This window comes from Glycine max, chromosome 6, assembly GCF_000004515.6.
Source record: "Glycine max cultivar Williams 82 chromosome 6, Glycine_max_v4.0, whole genome shotgun sequence".
Lineage (NCBI taxonomy): Eukaryota > Viridiplantae > Streptophyta > Magnoliopsida > Fabales > Fabaceae > Glycine > Glycine max.
In genome coordinates, this window is record NC_038242.2 from 17650546 (window position 1) to 17667353 (window position 16808).

At 35.8% G+C, this 16808-nt stretch overlaps 1 protein-coding gene across 1 annotated transcript; it reads right to left on the minus strand.

The window, feature by feature from the left end:
* Positions 1 to 13288: 13288 nt before the first annotated feature.
* Positions 13289 to 14202, minus strand: LOC102668961 (uncharacterized). Its single transcript, XM_006582483.1, has 3 exons — positions 13660 to 14202; positions 13522 to 13577; positions 13289 to 13298 (listed from the first exon to the last, which is right to left on the minus strand). The coding sequence occupies exons 1-3, from the start codon at positions 14200 to 14202 to the stop codon at positions 13289 to 13291; spliced, it is 609 nt and encodes a 202-aa protein (XP_006582546.1).
* Between the last annotated feature and the right edge of the window lie 2606 nt (positions 14203 to 16808).

Consider the following 16808-nt stretch of genomic DNA (forward strand, 5'->3'; position numbering starts at 1 on the left):
GGATTCTCATCATATATGCAATGTGATACTTTGTCGGTGAAAAATCTCGTCGGGCTTCTAGGAGTACATTACAAGACAGACCACACACTAGTAAGTCAGGTCACTTTCACTAGGTAAAATCATAAGGAGACCAGTTAGGGCCACGCTGTTTTGCGAGAATGCTGTAACCATGTGGGATCGACACATGCTTAAAGCAGCACTCAAACTGGATGTATTTACCCCCAAGGCCTAGACTCCAAAGAGTCTGTCAGGGCCTCTCCCTCCTGATTCAGGTCCAACTTAGAAAACATTTTAACACGCAAACTCTATTTATGAACTATACAAAACACACGACTCCTCAATTGTTCTTAATATAATTTTAACTCGTCATGCCTCAAAGTGATTCAACTCATTGGGTTCCCATAGTGGATCCCATCAAAATACTTGTCGCACATTAACTCGTCGCCATCAAAGGATCTTATAGTCATGTGATGATACAGTTCATAGCTCACAACTCAATGAACACAACATCTCAATACACGTGTGATCTCACAATTTAACACATACCCAACTTATAACATACACCCAATCTCAATTACAAGTTATAATCTCAAAGAAACATGTTATCACACCTCATGAATCATATACACATCACACAATATTAATATATTTATGGCACAAACACAGACTTTACCTATGAACTATGCAATACACACAACTATATCCCACACTTGTTCACAACATATGTCTCATCACACCTTCTCACTAACACATTATATCTTCCAACATTTAAGGCATATAATCATTCATTTATTCATTCGATAAATAGCACAAAACATGTGATCACATCATGGGGAACAAAACCCCTCAATCAATTTCAAGAAAACATACAAGAATCAGGAATTCCCAAATTTATAGGTTTCTAACATTCAAAACCAAACACTCAATTAAACCATCCGATTCGAATCAATTGATCCATCAAACATGAGCAATTCGTAGTTATCATTTTACATGAAAAATTAAAACACATAAAAATACACCAAAATTAACCCCAACTTGATCCACTAAGGATTCCTACACATGTTCACTTTAATCCCAATTGCGATAAACTCATCCCTCTAAGCAGTTCCTTAAGGTAAACTCATCCCTCTAAGCGAACTCATGTGTGTAGTTCGACATTGATAGTGGTGTCCCTAACAGTTCCTTAAGATTTCTCAAGCTTTTCCATTGGTTGTTCAGCTAGAGTTTCCAAACGTTAGAGAGAAGGAGAAAGAATTAAAGTCTTAATTTCACTGTCTCTATGTGAGGGACATTTCTCTCTCTACAACAAATATTTTGAAAATTCAAACGATGGGCATGTGCGAAAATGAGTTCCAAAGGTGGTGTTCAAATTTTCGGACGATCCAACGGTTAACAAGTCTGCAATTGTAGTTTTACAATGATATATTTGAGTGTGTGCGGGAAAAAAAGAAGGTTTTGAAAAAGGAATAAGGGAAAACAAACTTGGGAGAAAGAGAAAGCTTAGATACATATTGTAAATGTAAACATTAACTTAATATGTCTCTATTTATAGTTATGATATTTTGAACTTATTATTTACTCAATTTTCTTTATTTTATTATTTTATAAAAATGAACTCTATTTTACTATTTCATTAAATAAATAACCAATTAAAATATCTCTTTATTTTTTAAAATATCATTTTACTCTATTTATTTTCTAATACTATAAAATCCTTATTTTAATTAACAAAAACTATTTTCTCTCATTTATGTAATTTCTAAAAATTCTATTAATTTTTAAATAAAAAAATGGGGTGTTACAATTTTTAAGTTGATTGAGCTGCCAGAATTCAAATGTAATAAATTAAATCATATTTGGGACGGTGTATAGCGCAGACTAGTAAGTAGTCTATCATGGATCATTATTTACAGCCTTTGGATTGATTTAGAATGCAAAATTTTATCCTACATCCAACACACCAAATTCCTTTTACAACCTTTCACAACCTCTCTCTCCACTGTGTCTATGCTGGAGGTGACAAAATTTCCCCCTCTTTTCTGCTTCTTCTCCATCTTTCCCCCTCTTAACCCTACTCCATCTTTGCCTCGTGAATCCTTTACACTCAGAAATTTTAGTTACATATCATTAAATCTTGTTCCAAATCATTAAACAAAAAAATAAAATGAATATGGCACATCAATAATCTTTTAATTTATGCCCAGAAAAAAATCCAGTTCCAAATTTAAATAAAGAGGAAAAAATAAATTCAGATCTGGGAGTAAAAAAAATTGAATGGGTAAGAGATTGAGGAAGAACATGGTGGCGAATCTACAACGGAGACAAAGCAACAATGATGGCAAATCCGTGACGAAGGTGGATCCAAGACAAAGATGAAGTCGTGATGGCAATGGATATGAGACAGACGAAGTCTTGATGGAGGCGGAGCTGCAATAGAGGTAGAGCTACGACATCGCTAAAGCCTTGATGGTGGCGGATATGCGTTAACCACCAAATATGCGACCATGTTCCACACCTCGACATCATTACCTCCGCCCTACGAGACCAATCATGCCATTCACTTTCTACCAAACTCTGAACCAGTCAACGTGTGTCCCTATCACTATCCACATTTCCAGAAACAAGAAATTGAGACCCTAGTGGAATCTATGTTGTAGAATGACATCATTTGTCCAACTACAAGTCGATTCTCATCATCTGTCTTATTGGTTAAGAAGCACGATGACTCGTGGTGATTCTACATGGATTATCGGGGACTTAATGCCATTACTGTTAAGGATAGGTTTCCCATACCAACAATTGATGAGTTGGGAGGCGCTTGTTATTTCTCGAAGTTAGATGTGTTGCAAGGCTATCATCAAATACTAATGAGGGAGAAAGATGTGAGCAAAATGGTGTTTAGGACTCACCATGGCCACTATGAATTCCGGGTCATGCCTTTTGGATTGTGTAATGCGCCACCTTCCTTCCAAGCTACCATGAACAACGTGTTTCAAACTTACCTTCGTAAGTTCATCATAGTCTTCTTTGATGACATATTGCTCTATAGCAGATCATTTGATGATCACTTGTTACACCTGGAAACAACTTTCAAGATACTATAGGATGCACAGTTCTTCTTGAAGCTGTCTAAGTGTGTTTTTGCTCAGACTTGGGTGGAATATTTGGGCCATTTGGTGTCAAGAGAGGGGGTGGAAACACTACAGGAGAAGGTTCAAGCAGTGCAACAGTGTCCCATTCCTTGATCAGTCAAAGCTTTGCACGGTTTCCTCGGGTTATCCGAATTCGATTATTGCTTCATCAAGGGCTATGCGTCCAATGTTGCTCCTCTAACCCAAATCCTGGCAAAGGGTCACTTTAATTGGTCTAAGGATGCCCAACGTGTGTTTAATGCTTTAATGAATGTGATGAGCCAAGCCCCAATATTAAGATTGTCTGACTTTACTTTACCCTTCGTAGTTGAAATAGACATGTCGACAGTAGGCATATGAGCTTTCCTTTGGCAGGAAGGGCACCCAAATGCCTTCTTCAGCAAACCCTTCTTTCCCAAACTCCTTTATTCCTTCATGTACATCCGTGAATTAGCCGCTATCACCATTGCTGTGAAAAAATGCGGCAATATCTATTGGGTCACCATTTCACCATCTTCACTGATCATTGTAGTCTCCAGGAACTAATGACCCAAGTAATCCAGACGCCGGAGCAGAAAATGTATTTAGCTAGGCTTATCGGCTACAATTACTCCATTCAGTATCGTCTAGGCAAGGTTAATGCTGCGGTAAATGCTCTTTCTCGAGTGCTAAAAGCCTTAATAGGAGACTTATTCGTTTTGTCCCTGCCAAATTTTACCTTCTTGAAGTAACTCAAAAAGGAATTAGCACTACATCCTGAGTTTATCAACTTCAAGCAGACAATACAGACACAAACTAGTGAGCACTCAGATTGTAGTGTGGTGCACGACTTGATTTTGCAGAAGGGAGACATTTGGTTACCAAGGGGTCTTAAGTTCATTCCAACCTTGCTCATTGAATTTCACTCTTCACCTATGGGGGGCCATATAGGGATTGCGAAAAATTTGGCTCGAGTTAAGGAGAACTTCGTTTGGGCAGGAATCCAAGAGGATGTTCGTATTTTTGTGGGTGCTTGTCGGGACTGCAACCATACAATGTATGATACCCGTAAATCGCCAAGATTGTTGTGTCCATTACCGGTTCCATCACGACCATAGGAGGACCTCTCCCTTGACTTCATTGTTGGTCTTCCAGCGTACTGTGGCCACACTTCCTTCTTGTTGGTAGTAGATTGCTTCTCTAAAGGTATTCATCTAGGAATGCTTCAGCCACATTACATAGCTCGTTCCGTAGCACTCCTATTCATGGAGATGGTTGGAAAGTTGCACGGGATGCCTCGTAGCTTGGTCTCAGACCGTGATCCTTTGTTTATCAGTCGGTTCTGGCAAGAATTGTTTAAGATGAGTGGGACAACACTGCGGATGAGTTCTGCATATCATCCTCAGACCGACGGCCAAACAAAGGTGGCCAATCGCGTCGTGGAACAATACCTTCGAGCGTTCGTGCATCAACTATCATCATCTTGGGGAAGGTTCCTGCTTTGGGCTAAATGGTTGTATAACATATCACAACATTCAAGCACTGACCTGCCACCATATGAAATCACTTTCAGAAAGAAGCCACCAAGCATTCCTCAGTACATCGCGGGGACATCACAGGTTGAGGTTGGAGACGATTTTATGACAAATCATGAGGCTGTGTTTATTAGCTTGCGCAAGAAGCTATTGAAAGCGCAGGAGTCCATGAAACAGATTGCGGATGCTCATCGCAAGGACAATATTTTTGAAGTGGGAGATTGGCTTTTGATTAAATTGCAACCGCGCCATCAAGTTTCGGCTACGGGAGAACCCTTCTCTATGCTAGCTAAGCTCTTCTATGGACCCTTCCAGATTCTCCAAAAGATTGACATGGTGGCTTATCGGGTAAAATTACCAAAAGGTTGTCGCATTCACCCCGTGTTCCATTGCTTTCTTTTCGAGCCTTTTCAGTCTTCTTCAACCCTTCATGAGCCCTTGGTGGAGCTGCCACCCATGGTGAAAGATAATCAGACCGTGATCACCCCACTTATGATACTTAACACTCGTTGAGACTCTAGTTCATCTATATTCCTAGGTTATTTGTGTTGGTCCAATGGACAGGATTACCACCAAAAGAAACAAGTTGGGAAGAATCGGAGACCTTGAAGGTAGAGTATCACCTAGAGGACAAAGTGTTTTTCGATGAAGGAGGAAATGTTAGCAGGAAGGAGAAGGACCAGTTGTGCACCATACCACTCACGAAAAATAACAACCCGAGACCAAGACGAAAGATAATCCCGCCACGACACCTTGCTGATTTCATTTAACAGAAGGTAGTTAGGTATAGCTGAGCTGGCAGCCATTTAGTGGCTAAGTAGAATATGCTGTCGACATACATGTTCCCTTGTTGGGAAGCACAACACGAATGCATTCCATTTCCGTTATCGACGTTTTTGCTTTTGTTTTCTGCTATTATGCTTAGTGATATCGTGCAGCAGCACCAAGAGTGCTTATATATAGCTGCCTTTTGTAATGAATGAGACATGAATAATACAAAACTCCTTTCCCTTCTTTCGTTTCCGTAGGAGGAACCTAGTCCTCGAAACCTAGGGCTAAAATTCATAACAATCAGCGTCAGTGCCCTCACGACATTGATGCTTTGATTAATATGACATGTCTCTTAATCTCAATTTACTTTGTGTTAGTTATCTGATTGGCCAATGCAGCAGCACAGAAGAAACATACTTTCATAACGTGATGGATTCACATTATCAGTCCTTTATATTTCTCTCATAAAGTACGAGGAAGCCGCTAAAAAATTTGAATAGCAAGCAGATCATGATGTTGACACACCTGTTTTGTTAATATTTGTGGAAATTGGATTATGCTTTGCAAATGAACTGCAAGAATGCTTCAAAATTGATATGCCCGATGACTTTTTTTTTAAAAAAAAATAACCCGCAAATATAAGTCACTTGCTGCTTTATATTTCCAAAAAAATTCTCTAACTCATATTGGTTTACAAACAATATTATTTGACATGTAATTTTATTTTAAATAATGTTAATAAATGAGTGGAAAGCAAATACGTTCTCTTGTGGTATAAAATCGGCCAATGTCCGTAATCAAATAATGTTAGAGTCTATATCAAATGTTTAATCAGATCGAGATGCTCCAACCTATCTAATTTAACGAGTTTTTATATGTATATTTTTCAATATTTCCCCCTCTTAACAAGGGTTATATTTCCTTAAAGAAAAAATAAGGGCAACATTTCTGGTTTATAATTCTTTAATTTTAACAACTATTTAGCTTCGTCAGTTGCCATAATTAAATGACGTTAGAGTCTACACCAATTTTTTTTAATAGAATCGACATGATTCGTTGCTGTTTTTTATTTCTAAAGTACCAACCTAAGTTTAAAGCGGTAAAGTCTTAACTGTAAACATTCAAACAATACTTTAATTCACTAATAATATATAAAAAAAATTAAAAGTTAATAATTATTAAATAAATAATATCATGCTGTTAAGAATAACTAAATATTTATGTCCAAAAAGAAATTCACTAATTTTATTTTCGATAAAACATTTCAATTAACTTCTACTTAGTTTTAATTTTACTAGTTGAAGTTTGTTCGATTGTTCGCTAAACAAATTTTTTTAGTAACTTTTTATAGCTTTTATCATTTTTTGTAATGTTATTTGAAGTAACGTTTTTTAAAACGTTATTTTTAAGCTTTCAAATGTTTATATTTTCTTTTTTTATCCTTAATATATTTATTAAATTTTCTAATTATTATTTTTAAATAAATCATGATTTAATTATTTTTATGTTATTTTTCACTTTTAAGCTTCAACAATTAATTTTATCAAACAATTATAATTTAATAAGCTATCATTTTCAGATAGTTTTTTTTTTCTTTTTCAAAAATAGCCTAAATATTTTTCTTGGAATGTCTCTCCTCTCTTCTCATAAATATTTTTGGTTTTAGTTCTTAAATAAATATTTGATCAATCAAAGTCCTTAAAGTTTTCTTCTTTTATAACTTTTAGTAACTTTTTGTCTAAGCTGTTAGAGCATGTCATTAAAATGATATTGTAACATCCTCTCGGACCACCACATGCTATTTTTTTTTTAATGTGGTTCATTTTCTAACACCTTTTAGCTGCTAGAGATTATTTTTCTCTTGCTTAAATTAACCGTCTAGATACAAACCCAACAACATCCACCACCCTTCCTTCTCCATCTCCTTTATATTGACATCAAACGCCCTCCTCCTCGCCACCCATCTTGACTACGTCTATCGTTGCCACCGCCCCTCCATGCACAAGTTTTATATCACATCATTCTTCTTCCTCCTCTCTAACCCCAAATCTCCTCTCTCACCCCACATTGGTGGGTTTAGGCTTTTAAGCTGCTTTCCTAGCCTATATATGAAGGCCTTGGCAGTCCCTTTTGTTCATCCCAAAAATCCTTCTCTTCTTCCTTTATTTACAAAATTAAAAGAGAAATTAGTTTAGTGTGTTTGGATAGAGCAATTCAGTAGGGGAATTCATTTTTTCAAGGAATTTAAAAGGATTCATGATAAAATAGCTTGTTTGGATAGAATATTTGAAAGAATATTTAATTTTTGGTATTTTTATGAATTATTTTGATTGACTAAAACAGTGAGATTTTAAATTCTCTCAAAAAATAAAGAATTTGAATTTTTTTTTTTGCAGATGCTCACTCTAACTCACGTTCTTGTTCGCGACTCTTTCTTGCTCAACACTTGCAACTACAGGTGACCAAATTTTTTATGGTCGACATCAGCATAAGTTGTTTTTCACTGACGTTAGACGAGGTTTTTTTAGTCATAATTTTTTGTATGATGTCAACCGAAGCTATTTTTTGCCGATATCGGCTAAGATTTTTTTTAGATAATGTTGGTTAGGGTTATTTTCCCACTGACATCAGTCATGGGAATTTTTTGCTAACATCGGCCAAGGATATTTTTTGGCCGTTGTTGTCCATGTTTTTTCAGTTGATGTTGACCAATGATTGGCCGACATCAGCTAGATTTTTTCTACTGACATCGTTCATGGCTAACTTTTGAGTAGACACTTGCTAGGGTTTTTCAACCGACGTCAGCTAGGTTTTTCCAATCAAAGCTATTTTTTAGCCAACATCGGCTAGGGTTATTTTTCAGCTGATGTTAGGTAGGGTGTTTTGGTTTATGTCAACAAAATTTTCTTAGCTGACGTCGATTAGGATTTTTTTTGCTAACATCGACTAGGATTTTCTACTAACATCAACCAGAGCTATTTCTTAACCACATTAGCTAGGGTTTTTTGGTTGATGCTGGCTAGGGTTTTTCCTGCTAACACCAACTAGGTATTTTTGACCGACATTAGACATGACTATTTTTAGTCGACATCGACTAGGTTCTTTCAGTCGACATCCAATAGAGTTTTTTCGATCGACATCAGTCAGAGCTATTTTTTAGTCAACATCAGCCAAGGCTATTTTATAGCCGATGTTGGCTAGAGTTTTTGTTCCGACATTGATTAGAGCTATTTTTTTTATCCAATTTAGACTAGGGATTTTTCGGCCAACGTTGACCAATGATGTTTTTTAGCCGAGGTCGGGTAGGTTCTATTGGTCGACATCGACCAAGCTATTTTTTAGCCGATGTTGGGTAGAGTTTTTTTGTCAATGTCTGCTAGGGGTTTTAAGGCCGATGTTGGTTAGTATGGGCTATTTATCGACCAAAAAATCCCAAGCCGACATTGGCTAAAAATAGCCTTGGTCAATGTTGTTTGAAAAAGCCTTAGTCGGTGTCAACCAAATAAACCCTAGGCGATGTTGGTAAAAAAAATCTAGCCAACATCGGTAGGAAAATAAACTCAACCAACACTAGCCGAAAAATAGTTCCGACTGGCGTCAGCTGACAAATATTCCCGGCATACTTTGACAAAATAAATCCTATTTTATGTCAATCGAAAAATAGCCTTGGTTGATGTCGATTGAAAAACATCACTAGTTGTGGTTACACAAAACAACCCTAGTTAAAATTATCAATATTTTGTATTTTTAAATTATTAAAAATTGAAAAATATTTTTTAATTAATATTTTAAAATTATATCGTTTTTTTTCCTATAAAGTTTAATATTGAAATTTCATCTATTTAAAATATAAAATTGAAAATTTTCATATGGAGAAAATTGAATTGCCTTTTAAACAAAGAATTTAAAATTGAAGAAATTTGAATTGATTTATCCAAACAAAGAATTTGAAAAATGAAGGAAATTAAAATTAAAGCAATTCAAATTCCCTGAAATTCCTGATCCAAACACAAGGTTAGGTTCTCTTGATAGTTTTTGTAATTTCTTCCACTTAATAAAATTATTTTTCTTGTCCATTGTGATTTTTATGCTCTTTCCTCATATTTTATTTTAGTTGAGTTATTATTTTATTACTTTGATACCCAACAATCTCCTCCCTAGTCAAAAACTAAACTCCCCCGAACCACCTCTCTTCTCCCTTTTGCAGTTGCGACATGGAAGTTGATGGAAATTATGGTTGCACACATCATTTGGCAAGATCTATATTCACTTGACGATTTTCACAAAGTTTGGATCAATGTAGCCATCGACGAGATTTGGATCGATGCTATCACTGACAGATTTGAGATTTTTGGGTTTGGGCTTGGAACTTGTTCTAGACATGAATTTTTTATTGGGCATTTCTTTGGGCACCAACCCAACTGCTGGTACACCCAACATCTTTGGTGAAGTGGCAAAAATTCCCTTCATCCCTTTTTTAAAAGCATTCAAAAAATCCCCCCGCCATTACAGTAACGAGGTTGTGTCCCTTTGCATTCTCTTCTCCTCCGCGCTTCGTCATTGTCGTTTGAGTTTTTGTCGCGCCACTGTCGCTCGTGCTACTGTGTTGTTGCCATCGTAGTCGCCGTTGTGGTAGGTTGGGCTTATTTCATTTACTTTGCTGCGCATTCATGGCGGAGGGTGGGGGGGGGGGATTGGAGGCGATGGGGGATCCGTATACAACATACGGATTGGGAATCCCTATTCCTTATACGGATCCCTAATATGTATATATATTTTTCTTTCAATTTGAGTTAAAAAAATTTATTTTATAATTATTTAAAATTTTATAATTAAATAATATTTTCGTTTGAAATTTGCTTTTGTAATAAGCAAATGTTGTTGTTTTTTTTGTGTAATTTTAATTAATTAAATATATTTATTTTTTGTAGTTGATTTTTTTAAGAAATTAAGTAATTTTTTTATTTTAAAACAAATGTATATATATATATATATATATATGTATTATTGTGATTTAATTATTTTTAAAAAGTATTAGTAAATTAAAATTTGTTATTTTAATTACATAAATATTATTATTTTGCATTAAGAAGTTTAGTAATTTTGTTATATTTATACTTTAAAAAGTGTTTTATAAATTTGTTATATATGATAAATTTCAAATGTTTATTAGTATATATTTGACAATTTAGTAATGATATGGAACTATAAAAAAATTATCTCTAGTAAGTTTTCATTACTTTAAGTTTTCATTAAAATTTAATTGAAAAACAAAATTGTACTTTTATTTTGGTCATTACTTTAAGTTTTCAATAAAATTTAAAGTTTTTATTGTGTTAGTAATTTGGGATTGATTGAAGTATTTTTCGAACGCTTACAAATTTTTATGACTCCTTTAATGTGCAGATCATGGTTAGAACCAGAGTTTTGGGTCGAACTTTAGGAATGGTTATAGGAAGAGCCCTAGGGAGAGAAGTCAGACGTGATGAAGATGATACTCTCCAGCGGCGGAGGCCCACAACATCCGCACGTAGGCAATAGGAAGCTGCACCTGTTGCTGAGGATGTTCACGATATGAATCATGCGGATGAGGAGGTCCATGAACAGCCTGAAGAAGAAACTGGTGTTGATGTGACGACTGATGCTGAGGGTTTTCCAGGCGAACCCCACAACACATCAGTGTTGCAAGATTATGTTTATCATGTGGCTGCAAAAGTTTGGAATGGAGAGGTATTTGTAATTTTAAATAAATGTTATTTCCGTAAGTAACTATTATTTTTTGTTAAAATGATTTATATTATCATTTTCAGTGACATCCTAAGTTGAAATTATGCTCACATGGAAGAAAGGTTGAGAAGTTTGGCAAGCCTGCTCCTGAGATCGAAGGCTCAGTGGCTACCACAGGATTAAGTCTTTTGATCACATGTTCTCTGGAGACTGGTGATTGGGGACTTATGTTTGTTTTCATGGAGAGGTGACATAAGGAAACCAATAGTATCCATTCGTCAGTAGGAGAGGTGACTATCACCTGGGATGATGTGGTGTTGTTGCTGAATTTGCCTATTACAAGCACTTTCCATACTTTTGAGTCTCTTCATGTGGATGATGCCATGTTGCTGCAAGTGGAATTGCTTGAAGTAAGTGCTGAAGAGACACGAGCTGAGACAGTACAATGCCATGGGGCATATGTTCAACTTTCCTGGCTACGAGATGTATATCGGAGCAAATGTGATGCAACATAGTGGACACCCGCAGCTCGTGCATATTTGTTGCATCTTCTTGGTTGCACACTCTTTGCTAACAAGAGTGTCACACACGTTCATGTGGTATTCTTGGATGCATTGAGGGACTTGACGTAGACTGGAAGCTACACATGGGGAGTTGTTGCGCTGGTGGATATGTATAACACTTTGAATGATGCGCCAAAAAGCAAGGCCAGACAGCTTGTGGGATATATCACACTTTTGTAGGTCATTTGAAATTTTATTCAAAATATATATTTACTTATTTGGAAAATATGTGCAGTGTTGGATCTACGAGAACTTTGCCTCTGTTGGTTGTGTTGTTGCTGCTGAGGATTATGATGAGAGGAAACCATGAGCCTGCCGTTGGAAGTCTGGGAAGGCATTACCAGTATCGACGTATCATAGACGGTTGGATAGATTATCGTCTGATGCTATATGTTGGATTCCGTATGGTGACCACCGTGCATTCAGAGAGTTTGAGGTTATTTCTTTATTTTTGGGACATATCAGATGGGGTCCGTCAAATGTCATACACCGACCAGAGAGGGTTGTACAATAGTTTAGGTATGTGCAGACCATTCCTTCACACCTTGTTGCTCCTTCTCTTTGTATAGAAGACATTGATGATGATAGATGGATTCAGTTTTTCGAATACATTGCACCTGTTCGTTAGATATGTGTAGCGCCTGGGCAGTGTTCACTAGACTACATGGATTGGTTCTACTCGATATCTCATCCCTTCATGAGTCTGGCACAGCCTGGGGATCCTCATAGATAGCCCCCCCTGCAGCAGCATGACACATTTGTTGAACCATATGTTGCTCAGCATCCAGTGGAGACAATGGGTATGAATGAAGTAGCTGAAGATGCACATGCTGGTGTAGAGTCGCCTCGACATGTAGTGGTAAAATATATTTTCAAATCTAATTGTTACTCAATTTATGTGAACATTCATTAACCCTTAACATTATTTATTTTTGTTTTTAATAATGTCGTAGGAGGCTTGCCAAGCAATAGCTGAAAGGTTGGAGCGGTTGCTCAACCTAAGGATAGTCACTGAAGGCACAAAGACATACAATGTCATAGAGGACTGCCTGCGGATCGTTAGAGGTGTGACTGTGCATTGCAATGTATATGTGCAGTCGTGATGAAGGCGGTGCATTGAAGACACATGAAGAGTTATTTTAGTTACCTTGCTTTATATAATTTATGGTTTTATATGATTAAAGAACATTAATTGTTTAAGTTGTATTTTCAATTTTAAATTAATAACAAATTTACATTATTATGTTTATCATTTAGTAACCCTAATTAGTGAAACCAACTTAATTATTTACGTAACACTAACAACGTGATTAGTGGATTCAATGTGACATAAAGACACTAAGTAAGTAAATGTCAACGTTGAATGAAACACACATATATCATCATTTTAGATCACAAGCACACAAGTAAGTAAATGTTTAATCTTCATCTAAATCAACATATTCTGTATTCAACCTTGACAAATTTGTATACTGTGTATACTATTGCATTCTACTAATATATGGTGTGGGCCACTATTTTGCCTGATGATGACAATGTGTAGACCATAACAATACTACTGGCGGTAACGAACAACGGTCCCTTAGAAATACCTGTTACATAAGAACATACACATTTAAAATACCATGGTGCAAATATTTTCACAATAATTACATAGAGAGGATGATTCATGCATTTACCTGAACAAAATGATTACCATACACATGATCGATACATATCACACGATGCACAAAAGAATCTGTTGGTGATTGACTTTTAAGAGGAAAAAATGTCATGCTTTATCGGAGTGAAAGAGAGACAAGGATCACATTATACCTTGATGCAATGACATATCTCATGTTAGTTATATTCATCCACTTGTCCATGATAACCTACATGTAACAGTCAACAAATTGAATTTAGTTAATGCAAATTTAATCGAATCAAATGTAACATTAAAGTTATATACTATACCATGGATAATCCATCAACAAGTAGGGACCGCTTTAATTCCTCAAATCGGTCTATACCACCAACCAAGTTTATATAGTCATCAGACCATTTTGTAAGTTCTTTAAGCAAATGGTTGCGCTCCAATGACCATGAATCTTCACCCATACCTAATAGGGCAACAACTGCACGATATCCACAGTTACCATCAACTTTCACATCAACAATGTTTACAATGGAATCATAAATGCATAGATGAAATTGATCCAACATCAGCATGGTCCTTCTTTCAAATGGTTGCTCAGATGATGATGCATTACGTTTCACTAACGAATTACTATTCTGCTCGGAATGTAATGCATCAACATGCTTCCAATACGAGGGATCACGTTGTGTAGATATTTGTTGCTTGGTCATCGGTCTCTTTTGAGCACCTTTTGTTTTCACCATTTCTGAAGGAGCACACATAGAGTTTAGATCATGGTAAGCAATTTCTCGAAGTTTACTCTTCAAAGTAACTTTGCCATAAACATCAAGCTCTTCAAATCTCTTGGAAATCATTTCCATTTCTTTGGTTATGCTTACTTGAGGCTCAGATAACCCTTGGTATGAAAAGCTTAGGCTCAGATAACCTCTTGTATAAGGTAACTTTAAACACGTCCAACCACATGTGTACTTGTCTCAAAAGATGCCTTAATTTGAGTGTGTTGCAGCGTGATCATGTTGTTTATGACTTCCCAAACACTACATAAGTCTTCTAGGCTATTTTGTAGTAGTCTCTTTAATGCCCAATGAGCAGATTCAACCTTACATATGAGATACACAACAAATAGAAGAAACACATTATTTTTTTATGCATTCAATCATAAAACCTGACAACTTTATATATTTAAAAATTTCATACCTGTTAGTTGTTGTGTTTCCTAAGTGCATGACCTTATTTGTCTAGGCTTTAACAAATCTTTTTTTGTGAGGAATGACCCATGTTTGGTTGACATAGTCAACAAACATTGGCCATGGTGAGCAAGCAATTTCAAACTTCTTAAGGCATTCATCAAACTGTTGCTCAGAAAGACAATCCATTAAACTCCCCCAAGCTTCCATTACATAATCCCATGCATTTTTTTGACCAACAAGGGTTTTACACTTTGCCTTCACATTCTTATCAATGTGAAACCGACACAACAAATTCGTAGACTCAGGGAATATAGTTTTCACTACATTCATCAATGCTAGATCTCTGTTGGTAACAATAACTCCAAGGAGTGCATCACGTTTGAGGAAAAAGACCATGAAATCTTTGTAGATCCCAAACAATGTTATTCAGACGTTCTCCCTCCAAATAGGCAAAGGCAACAAAGAATGTCATCCTTGTTGGTGTTACACCAACAATATCAAGTAACGACAATTTGTACCTATTTGTTTTATAGGTATTGTCCATCAAAAATACTAAATTACAGACATTGGTTAATTTGACTGCATCAGGATGACTCCAAAATATGTCACTACAACATCTTCATCCTCTAATCTATGCCAATGAATATATTGATCTCGTTCAAGAAGTCTCATTAGTTTTTACATTTCAGTATTACTGCCTCTTATGGAAGAACAGTAAGCATTTCTTGCATTGTATATTTGTTTGATCGTTGTATAACTATTGGCATTGTGCTCTTTCAACATTAGAAGAATATTTCTAGATTTGACCATTGACTTTGTCATATCAGCAACAATTATCTTCTCATTCTTAGTTAGTCTACCAGCATATGGATGTCCATCTAAAGACTTTGCCAATTCATGATTGTGACTCCCACAGATTAAATTCACCATCCATCCTTCGCCCCCCACAACTGGTTTTGCTCGCAGCTTAAATGGACACTCACATTTTCTACTACCAGTACATGTTCTTACCAAATCCTTCTTCTTGGCCCTATACTGACCACTCCTTTCACAACCAATTAAAACAAATGAGGTTCTTCCTTTAATACCATTATTTGTGTCTAACCTCATAATTACCGCCACAAATCCAATTTCATAAGCAACAGATCGAGCCCATTGTAGAACATCATCACGGGTAGCAAACACCTACAATGCAATTCATACACCTTTAGTCTTCAACAAACGTTCATTTAATCACTTTAATAACAATAAATCATATTAATACTGAAGAAGTATTGAACGCATCAGAACAATCTACATGTTCTTTATTCACACCACCTTCGTCTTCATTTTGGTCATTCATATAAACTCCTATGGACATTACACTATCATACATTCACTGATCTTCGTCCATCTTAACAAAATATTTCAAAATTTCAATAACAAACAAAAAACCCCTAACCACAAAAAAATTATACTCATATAATTTTTGCATTTTTTACTACAGTTATTAATGTAATACATTAAACTAAAATAAAAATGAATAACAAAAAATCTTTCTAAAATTTTAAACCTTAAATATTACTTTCTTAGTATACAAACTATAACTATCAAATGAATATTCTGATTATATCTACTTAAAAGTTTTATGCTTATCAATTGTAATTTTTCTAACTAAAAAAAATAAAAAAAAATTAAAAGAAACATTTAAATTAAGAACAATATTTATCAACCTTACGGATTGGGAATCCATATGTTTCCTACGGATTAGGAATCTGTATCTGTATACTTCTTATGGATTGATAATCCGTATGCTTCCTACGGATTACCAAACCGTAAGTAGTATACGAATTCACTCTAATACGGATTTTCAGTCTGTAAGTTCATTTAATTTTACGGATTACCAATCCGTAAAACTAATTTAACTTACAGATTACCAATTTATGAAATAAAATAATAAAACCTTACCTCCGCCGACCAAACCAGCCACTGCCACGACCCCCAAAGACGACACAACAACGAACGACAAACTCTCGCCAATAACCTCTCATGGTGCGAATGACGGTGAACGAAAACAAAAACAAGCTCGGATGCAAAAGCTCGAACGCAAAATGAAGAAGGATACTGATACTTATAAGCCAGGGGTATAATGGTCATTTAGAAAATTTTGTTGGGTGTACGGTGTACCAATAAATCTGTTGGTGCCCCAAGCAAAACTCTTGTTATTGTTGTGTTTTTTTTTGTTGGCTTAAGTTAAAAATAAGTTTGATTTGGTTGAATTTATGTTTTATAGTATG